The 18,362-nt window shown below is 41.7% G+C and overlaps 1 protein-coding gene across 13 annotated transcripts in view; it reads right to left on the bottom strand.

The window, feature by feature from the left end:
- CHFR (checkpoint with forkhead and ring finger domains) overlaps positions 1–18,362 on the bottom strand; it is a 41,730-nt gene that overhangs the window by 8,307 nt on the left and 15,061 nt on the right. For 11 of the 13 annotated variants that reach the window (XM_039504505.1, XM_039504510.1, XM_039504504.1 and 8 more), the window contains 11 exons: positions 11,610–11,719; positions 9,610–9,669; positions 9,221–9,433; positions 7,661–7,882; positions 6,767–6,923; positions 5,474–5,628; positions 4,603–4,765; positions 3,542–3,684; positions 2,380–2,499; positions 1,822–1,905; positions 1,069–1,139 (listed from right to left, as the gene is read on the bottom strand). In XM_039504505.1, coding sequence (XP_039360439.1) covers positions 1,069–1,139; positions 1,822–1,905; positions 2,380–2,499; positions 3,542–3,684; positions 4,603–4,765; positions 5,474–5,628; positions 6,767–6,923; positions 7,661–7,882; positions 9,221–9,433; positions 9,610–9,669; positions 11,610–11,719 — 1,498 coding nt within the window. The remainder of the gene's footprint in view (positions 1–1,068; positions 1,140–1,821; positions 1,906–2,379; positions 2,500–3,541; positions 3,685–4,602; positions 4,766–5,473; positions 5,629–6,766; positions 6,924–7,660; positions 7,883–9,220; positions 9,434–9,609; positions 9,670–11,609; positions 11,720–18,362) is intronic. The other 2 variants (XM_039504513.1, XM_039504515.1) reach the window with 2 other exon arrangements.

The following is an 18,362-nucleotide window of genomic DNA, read 5'->3' as shown; positions in this document are numbered from 1 at the left end:
TACAATACTTCCAGCTGGCCATTTGCTCAGTGAGGTAAGTTTTACACTTGGTCGGCTCTGCTGAAAGCTAAAAAACTATTTAGTTTGCCTTTCAGAGACCCACTGGTGGCACACCTAAAACTGCCAGCCAGGACACAGCCCTATTGTAAAGATTACCACATGCAACATTGCTATTGAACACCTTTGCCTCACCCTTACAGAAAGGATGTATAGTAACATCAGTTTAGTGCTGGTGCAGAGCAGATCCCCCAGAGACACACAGAGCCAAAATCCATTACAATTCATCATCCAGGAACTGAGTGCACTCTAGGCTTGACAGATCACAATATAAAATCCCTGTGTGTGTGTGTGTGTGTGTATAGGTACGTATACATAAACACACACTATATAGTAATTACACTCTACTGGGTGAACATTCTATATCTAAATCCTTAAATATGTATTTATACACAATCTAAGCATGTATATTATTTCATGCCACTGGCCTGCTGGGTGACTTTGAGAAAGCCACTTCATCTTAGTATTCCCATTTCACAGATGGGGAAACTATCACACTACATCAGAGCAAGGTATTATTATACACAGTAGAAGCCTGACTCATTAACAGCTCAGAGCAGTTACTGTCCATTGTGTCTTCTCCTGCACTCTCCTCAAAGAGATGTACCAACATGAAAGACTGAACACATTCCCGATGTCTTTATTCACTCTTCTAAACTCACTTTGTCTTTGAAAAGAATATTTGCCTGAGTGAGAGTTAATGGATTAGGCTAATGGTGTTAAAGTGACACTGAGTTTGGGGGTGAGGATGGAGTGATTAAATGCAAGACAAAATATAACTCATGGAATCTGAGTTAAAGATAATGTTAGTTGTGCCTCGACACTACCTGCATCTCCAGACAGTGAATGAACAAACATCACTCAATTGCTGCTGGACCTACACACAATGGGATGGATAAAGGAGAAGAGTGTCTCCTTCTGGATTTCTTGCTTTAAACACCTGGTATGTCACAGTCTCAGTGTTACATGTTCTCTTGCTCATATCCAACATATAATGATTTTTAAACATACCTTTAGAATATCCGACTCATAATGGTTGTTGTTTAGGATTCCATCTAAACACTTGTCACCAAGATTTATTTCTGTTAAGAAGAGGAGAAATTATCTTTGTTTTGAAATTTCTAAATAAGTTTTTCTTATTCTGTAACAAAGATGGACTTTTATGAACACAGTATATGAGTTTATGCAAACACATATTGAAGCATATCATGTAACATCCCAACTTTAGGAACTGATCCAAGATTAGGTACTAAGCAGCTCACTACTCATTACAGTCCACAGGAGCCACTGTTGCTCAATACCAATTAACAATACAATAACCCATTAATTGTGACTTCTACTACCCATTTTAAAGGTATAGTCTAAAAGTTTTTGAAGTGGGTGTCTTCTCTACCATTTTAAGATCTGGCTCTCTATGTTCTTATGTTGATTTGTATGTTTTTCTCCTTAGTCTGAAATGTTGCAAGATTCTCTTTAATATCCAAGCTGCTATTTATAGTCGCAAAAGTAATTTGCTAGCTTGATCTGATATTAAAGTGTTAAAGCATGTCAAAGCTAAGGATTATACATTTAAAGAATTACATGTATTTGGAACATGACAACATAGATCCCCTCTCTTTTTCTGTGCCATGACTGTGACTGAGCTAAAGCCTAATCTGAACTACAACATTACATTTATATTAGAAAATTAAGCTTGGTAAAATCCAAGTAACCGAGACACTATTGTTTGCAAAGTGACTATAGCTGATACAGCTACTGCCATACCACAGAATGGTGCCAAGCAGCCAAAACATGCCATCCGAGTGCAGCCCCAGTACAAGTGACAGAACGGCTGTAGACAAACTGTGCCTGTGAACACAAAGAAAAGCCACGATCAACCCAAGGCAGTCACCACTGTCTGGGTATATTGGTCTTACAAAGCAGCGTAACAACCCAAAGCTCATAGGGCTTTACACAAAACACTGCTCCGCTGTACAACTAACCTGACATAAATGGGGGCTATATGTTACAATACAAAAAAAAAAAAAAAAAAATCAGTCAGCTAATGCATTTTGCTGTATCACTATAACAACGAAGATACACAAGTCTTTCCATCCACACTATTGTTGAAAAATGCTAATATATTTCAAAACAATTTGCATTAATTGTGCTTAGAGTAGAGATATAGGAGAACAACCTCCCTCCCTTAATTAAACCCCACAGAAGCAGGAAGACCCTCTCTTGTAACAGCACATGATCTGATATAGTTAGAATGTCTTTCAAATAGACCTAGGATTAGCAATAAGAATTAAATTTGTTTTTAGGATAATAAAGTTTACTCACATTGCTGAGGGGCAATATTGGGATTCTGTTCACGCTCTGCTCTTCGGTCTGGCATTGGTTGAAAACAGCACGTGCATATTACATGACTTCCTTGAGAAGGACAAACATACTCCTGGACAGCTAGATTGAAAGAAATGAAACCCCAAAGAATTAAATATGGAACCACAGTACCAATGAGTGTTAGACACACACATCAGCATCCAAAGAGCAGAGGAACTTGATACTTAAGCAATATCGCTGAAGTTTTTAGAAGGCTATACAGAAAAATAGGGAAATTGGTGTTAAGGCTTCTAAACAATATACCTTTTTACAGTATTAAACTACAAGACTTTTATTAATACAGGGAAATAGCTTAAGAAAATAAAAGAACCAATTGCTCCTAAACAGTGTATTTTGGGCAATACAGCTGTTAAGTTCTCTCTCTAGTTTTCTGCTTGTACATTTGAGTACATATCTCTCTCATCACACATATACATGCAGACTCTAGAGTTGACAAGTCAAAGCCAATGAATGATTTTTTCAATCAGCTTTGAAACAGCAGGAGAAAAAGCTTGACAACCTTTTGATACCACTTTGATTTTGATGAACCTTCAATTTTATCCAGCAAAATCAAGACTGTCAACCCACAAGATGAAGAATGGAGAACAATTATTTCAGATGACCCTCATCAGTTGATGTTCTACAACTTATTCCCCTCCCTGGGAAATCCAACTAAACCCTAGTAGTTAGTGGATTACTTACTACCCTGAGTAGAATCATCTACACTCACCCTGTAAGCACTACAAATCCTGTAAGCTTTTGAAACTACGCCACTGATAACTCCAAAATGGAGTGTTGTAAATTTGCTTTTGTAGTAGGGGTTTGCGCTTTGCTGAAATTCACAAAGATAGATTATTCTATACTCCCACAAAGGTGACAGAAAATGGTTCCACTCAGCTATAATGTATAGCTATTTAAATATAGAGCACATAGTATTTGTTAAATAAATAGGAAAGGCATGACTTATCCCCCAGTAACCCAGGAAAGTCATCTTCACATCTCAAGACTCTAGGGAACATGCTGACTTTCACAACACCTCAAGAAAGTGTTCTTTCCTCATAAGTGACATGTGTTTCTTAGTGTCCCAATACCATGTTAACAACAAGCTTTTCATCACACTGACTTGCAGGAAAGTTGGCAGACGTCGATGGTGCATCTCCCAACGCTTGTAATCCTCCTGCTTCCCCCTCTTGGCCTGGGCAAGGAAGTGGCGGAATGGAGTGTCGCCGATATCCTGGGCACTGTCTGCACACTATATAAGGCTGACTGAAAGGCACAATCAGGTTACTGGATTTTATATGTATAGTTTCCAGAGTGGATTCAACTAGCTATTTGTTTCTGGTTTTATAAAGTGTTAGACTAAGCCCAGTAGATAAAATCTGGATATGGAAGCTTACGAGTTCAGCAACACAAATCACATGAAGCTAAGTACTGAACTCCTAGTTCCTTTCAAAGTAGAAAGGGTAAAATAAAAAGACAATTATTTCAGAAGCATTTAAAGTTTTTTAGTTCCAGAAGTGAGTGCAAGTAGCCCTAGATTGTTGTTCTTTACACTGAGCCCACAAGTGAGCTGGAAGCTTTCCAAGATCTACAAATGATACAATGCTTGCCTTGGCTTCCAATCCAAGAAGGCGTAGGATGGGGGGGAAAGGAGGACAAAAAGTTACAACAGTATGTTGTGATTTAGGGCCAGATCCACCATTCTGTTCCACTCCATCCCCTTGGCACCAGAAACTTGGCTTAGCCAACCAGCTGGGAATCCTCCTCGTATCTGGCAATCCTTCAGGAAAGCGCTTGCTGCTCAACACCACCCACTACTGGACCTCTGGTGGAGAGGGAATGCCGGGGCAGAAGGCAGCACGGCTGGAGCTGTACACTGGGGATCTTGGGCTACTTTAGCTTGTGCCAAGACCTGGATCAGCTCCCTGTTTCCTTTATAAATAGCACTTTATCTATCGGTTTTGAGATTATTATAGAGCTTCTAAAACTGACCTTGAAAACAAAATTAAATCAAAACCGAACCCTGACAAGGATCATGAAAACATACTGACAGGGCTTCAAAAATGAGGGACGCAATAAAGATTAAACCCCAGTTTTGCAAATGGCTGCAGCTAACACAGTGCTCTAGCCTAGTTTGAGACTGCCAACACTCAGACCCAAACAAAGCTAAGCCAATGCACATACCTGATATCTGAGGATTCACTATCTACATCCGACAGTTCCAGCAGATCCTCAGAACTTCCTTCTTCATCTGAAAATGACCTTCGCACCTTAGGCTGCAGCATGTCTTGAGTGATTTTGTTTCTGGCATCCATACTACGTACATCCTCTTCATTACGACACTTATCTGCAAAAGAAACACAAATATGAACGTGAAGAAAGAGATAGCTGTAAATCATCAAATCAACTACTCCAGAGCAAAATCATCTCCATCACCTTGCAAGTTTTTAAACAATGTACCCAGTATTTATGAATATGTGACTACAGTATTTGTAGCTATGTAATGCTCATGTATCTGACATTTTATAAAGTCACAAGCACAAGACTGAAGCCCGGAATTCATAATTCTAGTTCCAGCTCTGCCAATAGCAGTGTCTGACCTTGGGTAAGTCAGTTAGGATGAAATTTTCAGGAGTGGGTGCTTAAAGTTAGACAATTAAATTCAAATCTTGTTTTTTCAAAAATATCTAACTTCAAGAAGCCTCATCTCTCAGTGCCTCTCTTTGACAATACCTCCCTCCCTCTCATAATGAATTTAGCTTCACAACACCTTTAACATTTGTTAAGTGCCTTCAGGTCTAGTATTATAAAAAGGTTCCTGTAATAAATTGCTTTCAATTCTCAGGTATTTGAGGATTACACTTTATTCTGACATACTAACTGGCTGTTGGTTCTTTTTCTCTTATGGCAACGTGAGAGCAACAGGCAAAATAGTAAGATAGGCACAGAAGGGTTTTATGGCTAAAGATCTTTTTCTCTGTTTATACACCTATTTCACACTTAATATCTGAAACATGCTGTAGATGTAAGTATATTAAATACACTTCCAACTTGCCTGGATGCTGGATTAGATAGGCTTCAACCAAGTTATTCAGTATATGGTTCTTACAGATACGTTCAACTGGACAACGGCAAGTTGGACAGAGAGAAGACCGTTCCATCCACCCTGAGTAGCAGGCAGCACAGAAGGTGTGCATGCAGGGCTGCAAGCTGGAAACACAAACAGGTTTACATCACAGGGACAATGAGAAATCCCAAGACTCAAAACAGGCCTTTTACATAAGCTTTAAATACAGAAGTATTTAAAAAGCATGGTCCTTTGATATCTGTTTAGATAATCAAGAAATGGAAGTCTGTTTTTCCACTACTTTTTCTACAGTGAAGATCTGTTTCACAAGGGGCCAGGACTACACAGGAGAGTTGAACTGGTGACCACATTTCCGTTACCAATCAGATGATGGATGTTTAGCAGTCTATTGGAAATTAGTGGATAATCTCAGGATTTAGTAGATTGTAGAAAGCATGTCTACAATATAAAGTAACCCACATTCACAATTAGCATCATATTATTGTAGGTCTTGTCAGAGACCAAGGATTTAATATAGACTGGAGCTGGAATCACTCTACTCTCTTCATCCACACTTCCCAGACTGCTGTGCTATTAATCAAAGGTGCTAGATTACTGAAGAAGGTATTTTTAAAATTAATTTTAATAAAATAGTTCAATTACTTATAATCCCCTATAATTTTGAGTCTTTTCCAAATATATGCTTGAGGCAAAGATGCTCACCTTTCCCATATGACGATGGGAAAGCATCCATTAAAATCATACACTTCAACTGGCATCTCATGTTCAGTTTGATCTGCTTTTCTGGCTAAGCTACCTGATACATTCCACTTCACTTCAGTCTAGTGGGAGAAAATGGTAATGTTGATTAAAGAAGAGTCAGAGCCTTGTTTCACCGTCCACTGGCCAAGTGAACTAGAATTCATCATGAGATTTGCTATACCAGATTGACTCAATGGTCCATTAAATCCTGTATCATGCCTCTGACTGTGGTCTATGCCCAAGGCTTTGTAGGATGGTGAACACTCCTACCATTTAAGCTTCTTTGAAAGTCCCAGCCTAAAGCAGCTAGCTAATTGTTCAATACTGTACGGTGGGGGAAGTGTACATGTTGAAACCCTGGTAAATACACTCCATAAAAAGAGAAAATCTTACCAACCCTCAAGAGAAAATAATAGTTTAAAAAAGCCAAACAAACCCCCACTACCCCAAACAGCAGTTATTGCATTCTCTGTATTAACTCCCATGTAATTACAGAAGCTTCTTTTTAACTATAGGTACCTGACACAGTCATGCAGCAATTCCTGGCAGATAATGCAAGTGAGTGTTTCTTCCATTTTGTCTGGTTTCACATTTGTTGTTTTTGCACCTTCAGATCCAGCTTTAATTATACATTGATTTGGAGCTGTCATCTGAAGATATGGACTAGTATTCTCATCTGCAGAGAAGACATATCTCAGTGTTATAACAATACATGAAATTGACCATGGATGTCAGAGCCTTCCTAGTTAATGTTAATTAAGCCAAAAAGCTAAGCATTATGATTCGTATCTGCTTCCATCACTAGTGTTGTCACAAAGCTGATGTCCTTGCTTTGCAGACTGATCTCTGCACAGTCTTACAGTCACGGCCATTATTTTCACTGAGCCAGCAACAGAATAGCAGGAAGCCTGGAGCAGGTCTAAAATCAGAAATATTTGGTCCCTTTAAGGCATACTTTGTGAAAAGTAAACATATTTGCCCTCATGTAATAGAAGCCTGAGGGCATGGGTTTTTAAAAACCAGATTGCAATACCTATTGTGTTCTGAACAAGGTTTTATATACCATTTAAACAAATCCTTTAAAGCCCTTCTAGGTTATAGGGGTGCATTTTGGACTCATTTCACAGAGGAAAAAGTAATAATGCTCTTAAACTTTCATAAGATATAGTTAGAGTCTTGGATTCTAATCTAGACTGAACCACTGAACTGCCTACTGAGCCCTGGTAAGTCATTTCAGATCCCTGTGTTTCAGTTAACCCAAATGGAATTCTGTGAAAAATTAACAAGCCACCCATGTAAGTAATTAGAAGCTTGTGATTACATTACAGAGTGTCAGTCTTCTTTCAAATCATTTTAACAAAAGATTAAATAGAAGACTACATCGTATGTCACATTATACTATAATATACTAGCCTCCTTTTATTTTCTTCTTTGCAGGCTCCAAGTCCTCCTCCTTTTCCCTTTGAGGCTCTGATGTAGAACTTTCATTTCTCTCTTTATCAATGATATTTGAAGTGATAGTAGAAGTTTCACTATTTGCATACAGCTGTCCTTGTTCTTCATCTGATGCTCCAGGATACCTAGGTTCTAGAGTGGGGAAAGCAGGCACAGGAATGAAAATAGAGGACTGTGATCCTGTAAAATGAAAGCAGAGATTATTAACAGATATGTACAAAGAGGGAACACTGTAGAAAAACTATATTTCCCATGACACATGCCCATCCCAATTCAATCATTATCTGAATGAGAAAAGGCCATGTCAAACAACAAGTGTACTGGCATTGTTTGCACGATTATATGGTATATCATCTGACCTAGTTTTCCCAATTTACCTGATTATTTGGAGGATGTGTAAAGAAACTGGTACAGAATCTGTAAACGCTCCCCATCTAAATGGAAGTGCTTATAATTCATTCATAAAAATATGCTCCAGGCCAGTACTTAGTAATAAAGATTTGGTCTTGGAGTGATTTTATTCTCTCTCTCTCTCACATGCACACACACACACAGCCCGCCTACCTCCTTTCTACATATGCAGCCTACCACAGAAGTGGTTGGCGAGTCTGTGCGGAGCACAAATAATATGCAGAGTACATCAAGGCTAAGGCACATTTTGAACAATTCTTAGGAAGGAGCCAGTATGAGCAGGCAAGGCCAGATTTGTAATAAAATGCTGCAGTATTTGAAGCGTTTAGCAATTTGGGGATGGAGCGAGGTCATGAGACAGAGTGCAGTATAGGTGCACGGAAGATTGAGGATACACTGAATGTCAGGAGGCAGCCTGCAGTGATCATGTAAATTGGAATGACAGCATGAGTAGATTTTCACTTGGTTAAACTGGGTGGCAGGTGGGTAGCTGGAAAGGATCCCCAGAGGAACTAGGGATCACTTCTGGGAACATCATTTACATCTTCTAAATAATTGTCTTTTGTTCTATTTGTCAGATTAAATGATCAATGTGGTCCCTTCTAACCTTAAAAATCTCTGAATGGGAGAAAGTGGACTGGTGAATGGCAGCAGCAACAGTGAGGATTAGAATGGTTCCTCAGAGAGCGACTCCATGCGTGCAAATATTCAGTTATGGTTAGCTTTGTGATGTGATCTGTATAGTTTCAGTAAGTTTACACTCCAGCTTGGTGAGGGAAAAAAATCCCCAACAGCTGCACCTAAGTTCCAAGATGGTGAAGGCTGCAAAATTAAAACACTTAATGATTGAAATGCATTGTCTGTGTCCTTAAATACACACAATTCTCACAATTTCCTCTCCAAGCCACTAGGACTAAGCCTAATTATTTTCTTATGGAACAAATTATTAAATTAACTACCAATCAGGTGCTCTGACTTGAACTTTTGCAGGGATTTTGATAATCATCATTTTATCCTCCACTGTAAGAGATTCGTTTCTTAGGATTCAACAGAAAAGTCATAATTCCTGAGGCACCAAGCTTACAAACACTGCACACAACACCTTACCAGATGTTGAAGGATTATCCTGCTCAGCAGATGCCCGCTCGATAAGAGAGGTAGAAGAAGCATTAAAGAGGTTAGATGTAGAAGTAGATGGCTGTGGTTCCTCATAGCAAGACTGAGTGGCTGGCGGTGATGAGGTAATTTGGGTTCCATCATCACTTCTTCCTATATGTGAGGTATCTTTGGTCAGATGGCACGTATTTTCTACATTAGCTTCTGTAACAGAAACGGGAGTGGAAAGAATATCTCTCTGATAGGCAACCTCAAAAGGTCATGGCTTCATCAGAGTCAATTAACAGGATTTGAAGGAATCAAGCTCTCTTAAAATGGCTACAATTAGTCACAACCACTCATCTCCTTTTCTTTAGTCTTGAACTAATAGTTTTACTTACCTACTGGTTCTTGAGTTACATCTTGTTTTGCATTGAAGGATTCGTAGAGATAAGCAACATCTGAAAGGAGAGAAAATGGCAGAAATTTTATTATAATTTTAAAAGTGGTTTTATTTCTCTCCCTCTTACTCTCATCAACCCCTACCCACAGGTGGCTGCTTCTCATACGTTTTCTACAATGGAGAGGGCAAACAGGAGATTGCTGTTATAGCCAATGTTAATACTGCTACTTAGGAGGTAATTAGGAACAGAACAGATGGATCTATTCTTCTCAGACCAAGCAGAATGGCTGTGTGTGAAATTTAGCTTGTGCCAACCATAGAAATTGAGGCTTAAACACTTACTAACTATAAATTCTGGTGTGTATCAAGATAAGCTGTGACTACTCTTACTAATACAACTGTACTGGATGTTCTCTGCAGAAGGCTGAGAGGTGAGCTCTAACTGTTCAGAAGTTCAATTTTTTATATAAATTTTCTTTAGAGTTTATTGTAAAAAGTTTAAAGTTAACAATCAAATTCCATACAACAGTTTAAGCCACTACCCAAATGCTATTCACTGGCTAACCCAAAACCTACTTACAAAGCAAATCAGAGCAAATTCTTTTCTTCCCCAGGCTATGGGAACCCTCCAGCTTCCTGACAGAACCCCAGAGATCCCATTGTGTCCCCCTGCTTTTTATCCTCAACCATTTAGGTCCTTCCAACACCCTGTAAATTTGCACTGTGATCAATCTTTGCACTAGCAAAGAACTATGCAGGATTCTTTTTAGACTGCTTCAGAATTGCTTAAATAAGACAACTATACGTGCCAAAGCTAAGCTCCCTCTCAGTCCTTCAAGGCACAGGGGATTAAAAACACCAGGACTCAGAACATTAACTGAATGATAGGTACTAAGGCACTAAGCAGCTCTGTTCAAATACATTTTAACTAAAAGAAAATTAATACCTCAGAACATCTCAATCTATCTTGGAACAATGGAGTAAATGAATTCCTCAACTAGTATGGACTGCTACAGTGAAATCCTCAAAAGAGGATCAACAAAAGAGATAGTGGATATAAAGATATAGATTTAGAGCATGTGCACATGTGTCACTGCTTTCCTGCAAAACTGACATCACAAACTGATAAATCCAGATTCAAAAAACTGATGGTGAGGTTACAAAAGGGATTCAGGTTCCAACAGTTATATGCATCTAAAATAAACTGTGGACAAACAGCTTATAGATTTTCCTGTTGTGGCATAGCTGCAAACAAATTCTAAGACATTTAGACTTTCTTACACTTTAGACAAGTCTGAGGCACCAAATTCATCTGGGGCTTAAGTTCTATCCGGGCTTTTAATACCACACCCATCACAGTAGCATTTATCTCTTCTAATAATTCCTGAGCATATGACAGTGTAATAACTTGTTACACTCCCAATCTGCCCACTATAAATTTACATTCCTGTTTTGGACATAATAGCTAGAATGTAGTATTTAAAATACCTATACCATTAATCTATTGTAAAGGAAACTTCAGAAAACTGAACATTTTCTACTGAAGTAACAAATGCTAAATACTAATTTCATGGCACTGGGATGGGCCCAGGAGGCGGGCTTATATTTCTGGCTCTGCTAATGACATACTGCATGACCTTTAGCTTGTCTCGCCACCTCTCTATGCCTCCATTTCTCCTCCAAGCCTTCATCTATCTCGTCTAATTAGACTGTAAGTTTCGTAGGGCAGGGGCTATTTCCTACTATGTGTTTATAGAGTATCTTGCAAAATGAGGCCCCAATTTCAACCGAGGGCTATAGGCTCTACCATAATACAAATAAGAGAGGATGATGATGATGACTAGAGAAGGCCCCCAGAATCATGAAAAAGTTTCGTTTTAATATTAAGTGACTTGCTCTAGCATTCACTGAGTAGCTCTATTCTTACCATCTGATATACCCTTGTATCCCTTATGACTAGCGAATGCCATTTAAAAAAAAAAAAAGACATCTGCTTACTGTTTTCTGGCTCATTCTTCCTGTAAACAACATAGATCACATCCCCAGTCTGCAAAGGGCATGTCTGCTTCTTAACCACTTTCAGTTTATTAATTACTGTTCCATTAGTGCTGCAAAAAGAAAGATAGTTATTTAGCCCAAATGCTTTCATTAATTATCATGGGGGTTGATTGGGAGAGAAGAAGGTGGGGGGAGAGATATTAGCACAGAAAATCGTTGGTACCCAAAAAAAATGTAGCCAAGATTAAGAGAAGCCAGATAACCGAATGGGAAAAATCTGCCATGCAGGGCTGTTCTGCAGAGTTGCTGAGGACTTCGTTGCTAGTTTGCAGCTCCTGGTAAAGAAACATGTGGCTAACAGACAGACAATGATCCCTTACGTTTGGAGAATGGCTCGAAATAATTAGAGAATTGCTCCCTACCGAATGAGCTCAGCTAAGATAAACAGAAGACAGAAATGGACAGAAGTAGAACATCTCACACATCTATCTGAAAGTGCTACGGGTATGTCTACACTACGGGATTACTCCGATTTTACAGAATTCGATTTCTGGCAACAGATTGTATAAAGTCGAGTGCATGCGGCCACACTAAGCACATTAATTTGGCAGTGTGCGTCTATAGTACCGAGGCTAGCGTCAACTTCCGGAGTGTTGCACTGTGGGTAGATATCCCATAGTTCCCGCAGTCTCCCCCACCCACTGGAATTCTGGGTTGAGATCCCAATGCCTGAAGGTTAAAAAAACATTGTTGCGGGTGGTTCTGGGTACATATCGTCAGGCCCCGCTCTCTCTCCCTCCCTCTGTGAAACCAACAGCAGACAACCGTTTTGTGCCTTTTTTCCTGGGTTACCTGTGCAGACACCATACCACGGCAAGCATGGAGCCCGCACAACTGACTGTCACCGTAAGTCTCCTGGCTGCTGGCAGACAGGGGACTGCATTGCTACACAGCAGCAGCTCATTTCCTTTTGGCAGCAGATGGTGCATTAGGACTGAAAGCCATCGTCATCATACAGAGATGGGAGTGACTCAGCCAGGTCATTTCCCATTTTCTGCTGAGCACCCAGGAGATAATGAGGGTTAGCAGTCATAATGCAGCATCTTCTGCTAAGCACCCAGGAGATGACGATGGCTAGCAGTCATACTGCACCGTCTGCTGCCAGCCTAAGATGTAAAAGATAGATGGAGTGGATCAAAACAAGAAATAGACCAGATTTGTTCTGTATTCATTTGCTCCCCCGTCCCTCCATGAAATCAACAGCCTGCTAAACCCAGGCTTCTGAGTTCAATCCTTGAGGGGGCCATTCTGTGTGACAGTTGTTTGTGTTTCTCCTTGATCCACCTTTGTGGATTTTAATTCCCTGTAAGCCATGTCGTCAGTCGCCCCTCTGTCCATCAGAGCAACGAAAGACAATCGTTTTGCACCTTTTTTCAGTGCAGACGTCATACCACCGCTCAGCTCAACACAGCGGTCATGAACATTGTAAACACCTTGCGCATTATCGTGCGGTTTATGCTGAACCAGAACCTGGAAAACCAAGCGAAGAGGAGGCAACGGCAGCGCAGCAACAAGAGTGATGAGGACATGGACACAGAATTCTCTCAAACCACGGGCCCCGGCGCTTTGGAGATCATGGTGTCAATGGGGCAGGTTCATGCCATGGAACGCCGATTCTGGGCCCAGGAAACAAGCACAGACTGGTGGGACCGCATAGTGCTGCAGGTGTGGGACGATTTCCAGTGGCTACAAAACATTTGCATGCATAAGGGCACTTCTATAGAACTTTGTGACTTGCTTTTCCCTGCCCTTAAGCACCAGAATACCAAGATGAGAGCAGCCCTCACAGTTGAGAAGCAAGTGGCGATAGCCCTCTGGAAGCTTGCAATGCCACACAGCTACCAGTCAGTCGGGAATCAATTTGGAGTGGGCAAATCTACTTTGGGGGCTGCTATGATGCAAGTAGTCAAAGCAATCACTGAGCTGCTGCTACCAAAGGTAGTGACTCTGGGACATGTACAGATCATAGTAGATGTCTTTGATGCAATGGGATTCCCTAACTGTGATGAGGCAATAGATGGAACCCATATCCCTAGATAGATGGAACCCACCCCCTTGATTGACTCATTCCCTGTAAGCCACCCACCCTCCCCTCCTTCGATCACAGCTTGCTTGCAAAGGAAATAAATTCACTATCATTTAAAAACCATGTATTCTTTATTAATTGATTATAAAAATAGGGATAGAACTGACAAGGTAGCCCAGGTGGGGTGTGGAAGGAGGGAAGGAAAAGGCCACTTCAAAACTTGTTGAATGACAGCCTTCTGTTGCTTGGGCTGTCCACTGGGGTGGAGTGGCAGGGTGCACGGAGCCTTCCCCCCGCTGTGTTCTTGGGCGTCTGGGTGAGGAGGCTATGGAACTTGGGGAGGAGAGAGGGCAGTTAAACAGAGGCTGCAGCAGCACTCTGTGATCCTGCTGCCATTCCTGAAGCTCCACCAGACACCGGAGCATGTCCATTTGATCCCGCAGTAGCCCCAGCGTTGCATCCTGCCCCCTCTGATCTTCCTGCCGCCACCTGTCATCTCGAGCATCCCTCCTGTCCTCACGTTCATTGGACGCTTTCTTGTACTGTGATACTGTGTCCTTCCACTCATTCAGATGAGCTCTTTCATTGTGGGTCGACTGCATGATCTCAGAGAACATTTCATCTTGCGTGTGTTTTTTTCACCGCCTTATCAGAGATAGTCCTCGGGACGGAGGAGGGAGGCTTGAAAAATTTGCAGCTGCAGGAGGGAAAAAAAGGGAGAGAAATATTTAAAAAGATACATTTTACAGAACAATGGGTATATTCTTTCACAGTTTTGCATCTTAATATTGAATGCCTGTGGCTTTGGTGTTAGAGATCACAGACGCAGGGCCGGGCAATGGAATTCAGCTTGCATGCAGCCATGGTAAGCCATTGTCTTTCGGCTTCTCATAAAAGCAGCGCCCTCGTTTCCCATACCAAGCAAAGCCCGTTGAATGTTGCGGTTTTCGTGTTAACGTGCAGCAGCAGAAATCAAACTAACCCCCCCCACCTCCAAATCCAATTCTCTGGGATGATCGTTTTACCCCTCCCCCCACCACATGGGCTGGTATCAGGGAAGATCCCTGCTAGCCAAATGCAAACAGCTCAGCGCCAATACCTCCCACCCACCGCCTGGCTAACTGCGGGGAGGATTTCTTTTCAGCCACAGGCAAACAGCCCAGTAGGAACGGCCACCTCTGAATGTCCCCTTAATTAAATTCCCATATTTCAACCAGGTTACCATGAACGATATCACTCTCCTGAGGATAACACAGCGAGACAAAGAACAGATGTTGCTTGAATGCCAGCAAACACCGGGACCATACGCTGCCAGGCTTTGTCATGCAATGATACCAGATTACTTGCTACTAGCACGGCGTCCTACCATGGAGGACCAAATAAGGCTGCCCTGCCCAGAAACCTTTTGCAAAGGCTTTTGGAGTACCTCCAGGAGAGCTTCATGGAGATGTCCCTGGAGGATTTCCGCTCCATCCCCAGACACGTTAACAGACTTTTCCGGTAGCTGTAGTGGCCACGAATGCATCACAAGTCCTCAGGGCAAATTAATCATTAAAAAACGCTTGCTTTTAAACCATGTTTTATATTTACAAAGGTACACTCACCAGAGGTCCCTTCTCCGGCTTCATGGTCCGGGATACCGCCTTGGGAGGCTATTTCAGTCAGGCTGAGAAAAAGCTCCTCGCTGTTGGGGAGAACGGAGTGCTGTATGCTCTCTGCAAGCTCGTCCTCCTCCTCCTCCTCATCTTCTCCGTCCGCAAAATCCTCAGGCATAGCTAAGAGTACCCCCTCCTCGGAATCCATGGTCAAGGGTGGGGTAGTGGTGGCGGCCCCCCCTAGAATTGCATGCAGCTCAGTGTAGAAGCGGCATGTCTGCGGCTCTGCCCCGGAGCGTCCGTTTGCTTCTTTGGCTTTCTGGTACGCTTGTCTGAGTTCCTTAACTTTCACGCAGCACTATAGTGAGTCCCTATTGTGGCCTCTCTCCGTCATGCCCTTGGGAGATTTTTTCAAATGTTTTGGCATTTCGTCTTTTGGAACGTAGTTCTGCTAGCATGGAATCGTCTCCCCATACAGCGATCTGATCCAGTACCTCCCATACGGTCCATGCTGGAGCTCTTTTTCGATTCTTGAACTGCATGGTTACCTGTGCTGATGAGCTCTGCATGGTCACTTGTGCTGATCAGCTCTCCACACTGGGCAAACAGGAAATGAAATTCAAAAGTTTGCGGGGCTTTTCCTGTCTACCTGGCCAGTGCATCCGAGTTCAGATTGCTGTCCAGAGCAGTCACAATGGTGCACTGTGGGATAGTTCCCGGAGGCCAATACCGTCGAATTGCGTCCACACTAACCCTAATTCGAACCGGCAATGTCGATTTCAGCGCTACTCCCCTCGTCGGGGAGGAGGACAGAAATAGATTTTAAGAGCACTTTATGTCGAAGTAAAGGGCTTCGTTGTGTGGACTGGTGCAAGGTTAAGTCGATTTAACGCTGCTAAATTTGACCTAAACTCGTAGTGTAGACCAGGCCATAGTGTTGGGATTAACATTGATAGAAAGGACTCTCTTTTAAACTGTTTATGGGGTGGAAGAACCCATTTTCTGTACAACCAGGGACCTCATGCTGGCCTCTCTCTCCTTCCTCCTTCTCTCAGATGCTGAAAGTTTAAAATACCAAAGGTTGCAGATGGGAAATGATTCTGGTTATTAGTGACTCTAGTCAGTTATTTAATTCTTATTTGAATTAGAAAATGAATTGCTGGAATGACTTTTTATTTATTTATTTTTATTAAAGGTCTATAAGTTTTCAACATCATACTCTCAAGCTGCTACCTGGGGATTACTAACAGAAGGAAGGAAAGAAGGAAGTATCTATTTTTCCAGTGATGTTTACCTCAACTATTTCAGGTTGCCAACTTTCCAGTCACACAAAACCGAACACCCTTGGCCTGCACCTTCTCTGAGGCCCCATCCTGCTTACTGTATCCCCTCTCCTTCCATCACTCGCTCTTCCCCCCCCACTCACGCGCTCTTTTTCACCAGACAGGGGAAGGTCCCTTTTCAAGCGGGTGTTCCGGTTGAAAACCAGACACATGGCAACCCTAAGAAAGTTAATGGGGGAAAGGACATGTACATGCGCTTACATGGAGTTAAAAGCCAAGCTAGATGGAATCATTTTGAAGTGGAAACAAACTTCAAAAAACTTATCTGAGGACTTAAATTTGGAAACACATCCGTGCACAGCACCACCAGCTACTGACTAAATATCTAATTATATCGATCTTCACTCATTCTTTTTGAGATGTACCACTTCATACAGTCGCTATCAGTGTTTTAAAATCAAGTCAAATTACAGTGAAATGAGTAATTTCAGCTCTGTTGCAATATGAGCATTTTTTAAATGATTCATAGAACTAAAGGAGTTCAGATTTCTGCCATCCACGAACCTCAGCAACTAATACCATATGTATAAAGATGCCCAAAGAACATTGGGTCTTTTTTGTTGTTGTCTATGCCAACCTTTGGTACTATAAATCTTTACTGCCATCTTGTGGATGAATTTAGTTACTCAGCCCAGATTTTTCCAAACATACCATGGTCTCTATTTCATGGTGGAAAATTAACTATCTAGAAACAAATCCCATCCTTCTCTTCTCATCATTTATCATTTTAAGCAAAAACGGCTCAGCAGAAAGGCCTCCAGTCATCTATTTACACAAGAAGAGAAAGTAAATATATATACGGATATAAACTATCAGTCAGGAAATTCAGGCTTGAAATTAGACGAAGGTTTCTAACCATCAGGGGAGTGCAATACTGGAACAGTCTACCGAACAGGGGGTGGGAAGGGGGGACTCCACTACTTTTTAGATTAAGCTAAGTAAGTTTATGGATGGAGGGGATAATATGATAGCTTAGCTTATCAATCAATCAAAATTATGTGCCTGTAATGATATACTTTTCCAGAGTTTGGCTGGAGGAGCCTTGCCCAGCTCGGGGCCTCAGTTCAGCTGACCGCCGGGGGGGTTTTTGAAATTTTTTTCCTCCAGGAAGGCTGGCTGGCTTTGGCCCTTTTTTCTCCCTCCTCCCAGGGGCGGAGGGGGGGGCTGGTGGATGAGGATATGGGCTGCATCTTGCAGGAGCATGGGACTAGATTAGAGACTAGATATCATAATGGTCCCTTGATTGATTTCTATCTGATGATAAAGAGATTGTTAAATATCCAGAGATTGACAGTAGGAAGTGTCTACTAGGCACTACTAGCAGAAATAGGGTGACCAGATGTCCCAATTTTATAGGGACAGTCCTGATATTTGGGGCTTTTTCCTATATAGGCTCCTATTACCCCCACCCCCTGTCCCGATTTCTCACACTTGCTATCGGGTCACCCTAAGGAAAAATCATTTTTGAGGTGGCACTAAGTGATTTCTCAGTCAAGAAATATATTGCTTCTCCCCATCAGACATACTCTTACAGTGTAGATGGATAAGTCAACTAGGGTGACCAGATGTCTGATTTTATAGGGACAGTCACGATTTTGGGGTGTCACCCTCGTCCCGATTTTTCACATTTGCTGTCTGGTCACCCTAAAGTCAAACAACACTGAGCAAACTGCAAGAAATGCTGTTTTGAAGGTCCCCTACAGAGGGGAGGAAAAACATTGGACTCGTT

The sequence above is a fragment of the Mauremys reevesii genome, linkage group 18 (genome assembly GCF_016161935.1).
Source record: "Mauremys reevesii isolate NIE-2019 linkage group 18, ASM1616193v1, whole genome shotgun sequence".
Lineage (NCBI taxonomy): Eukaryota > Metazoa > Chordata > Testudines > Geoemydidae > Mauremys > Mauremys reevesii.
This window is presented reverse-complemented; position numbering and strand designations above follow the sequence as displayed.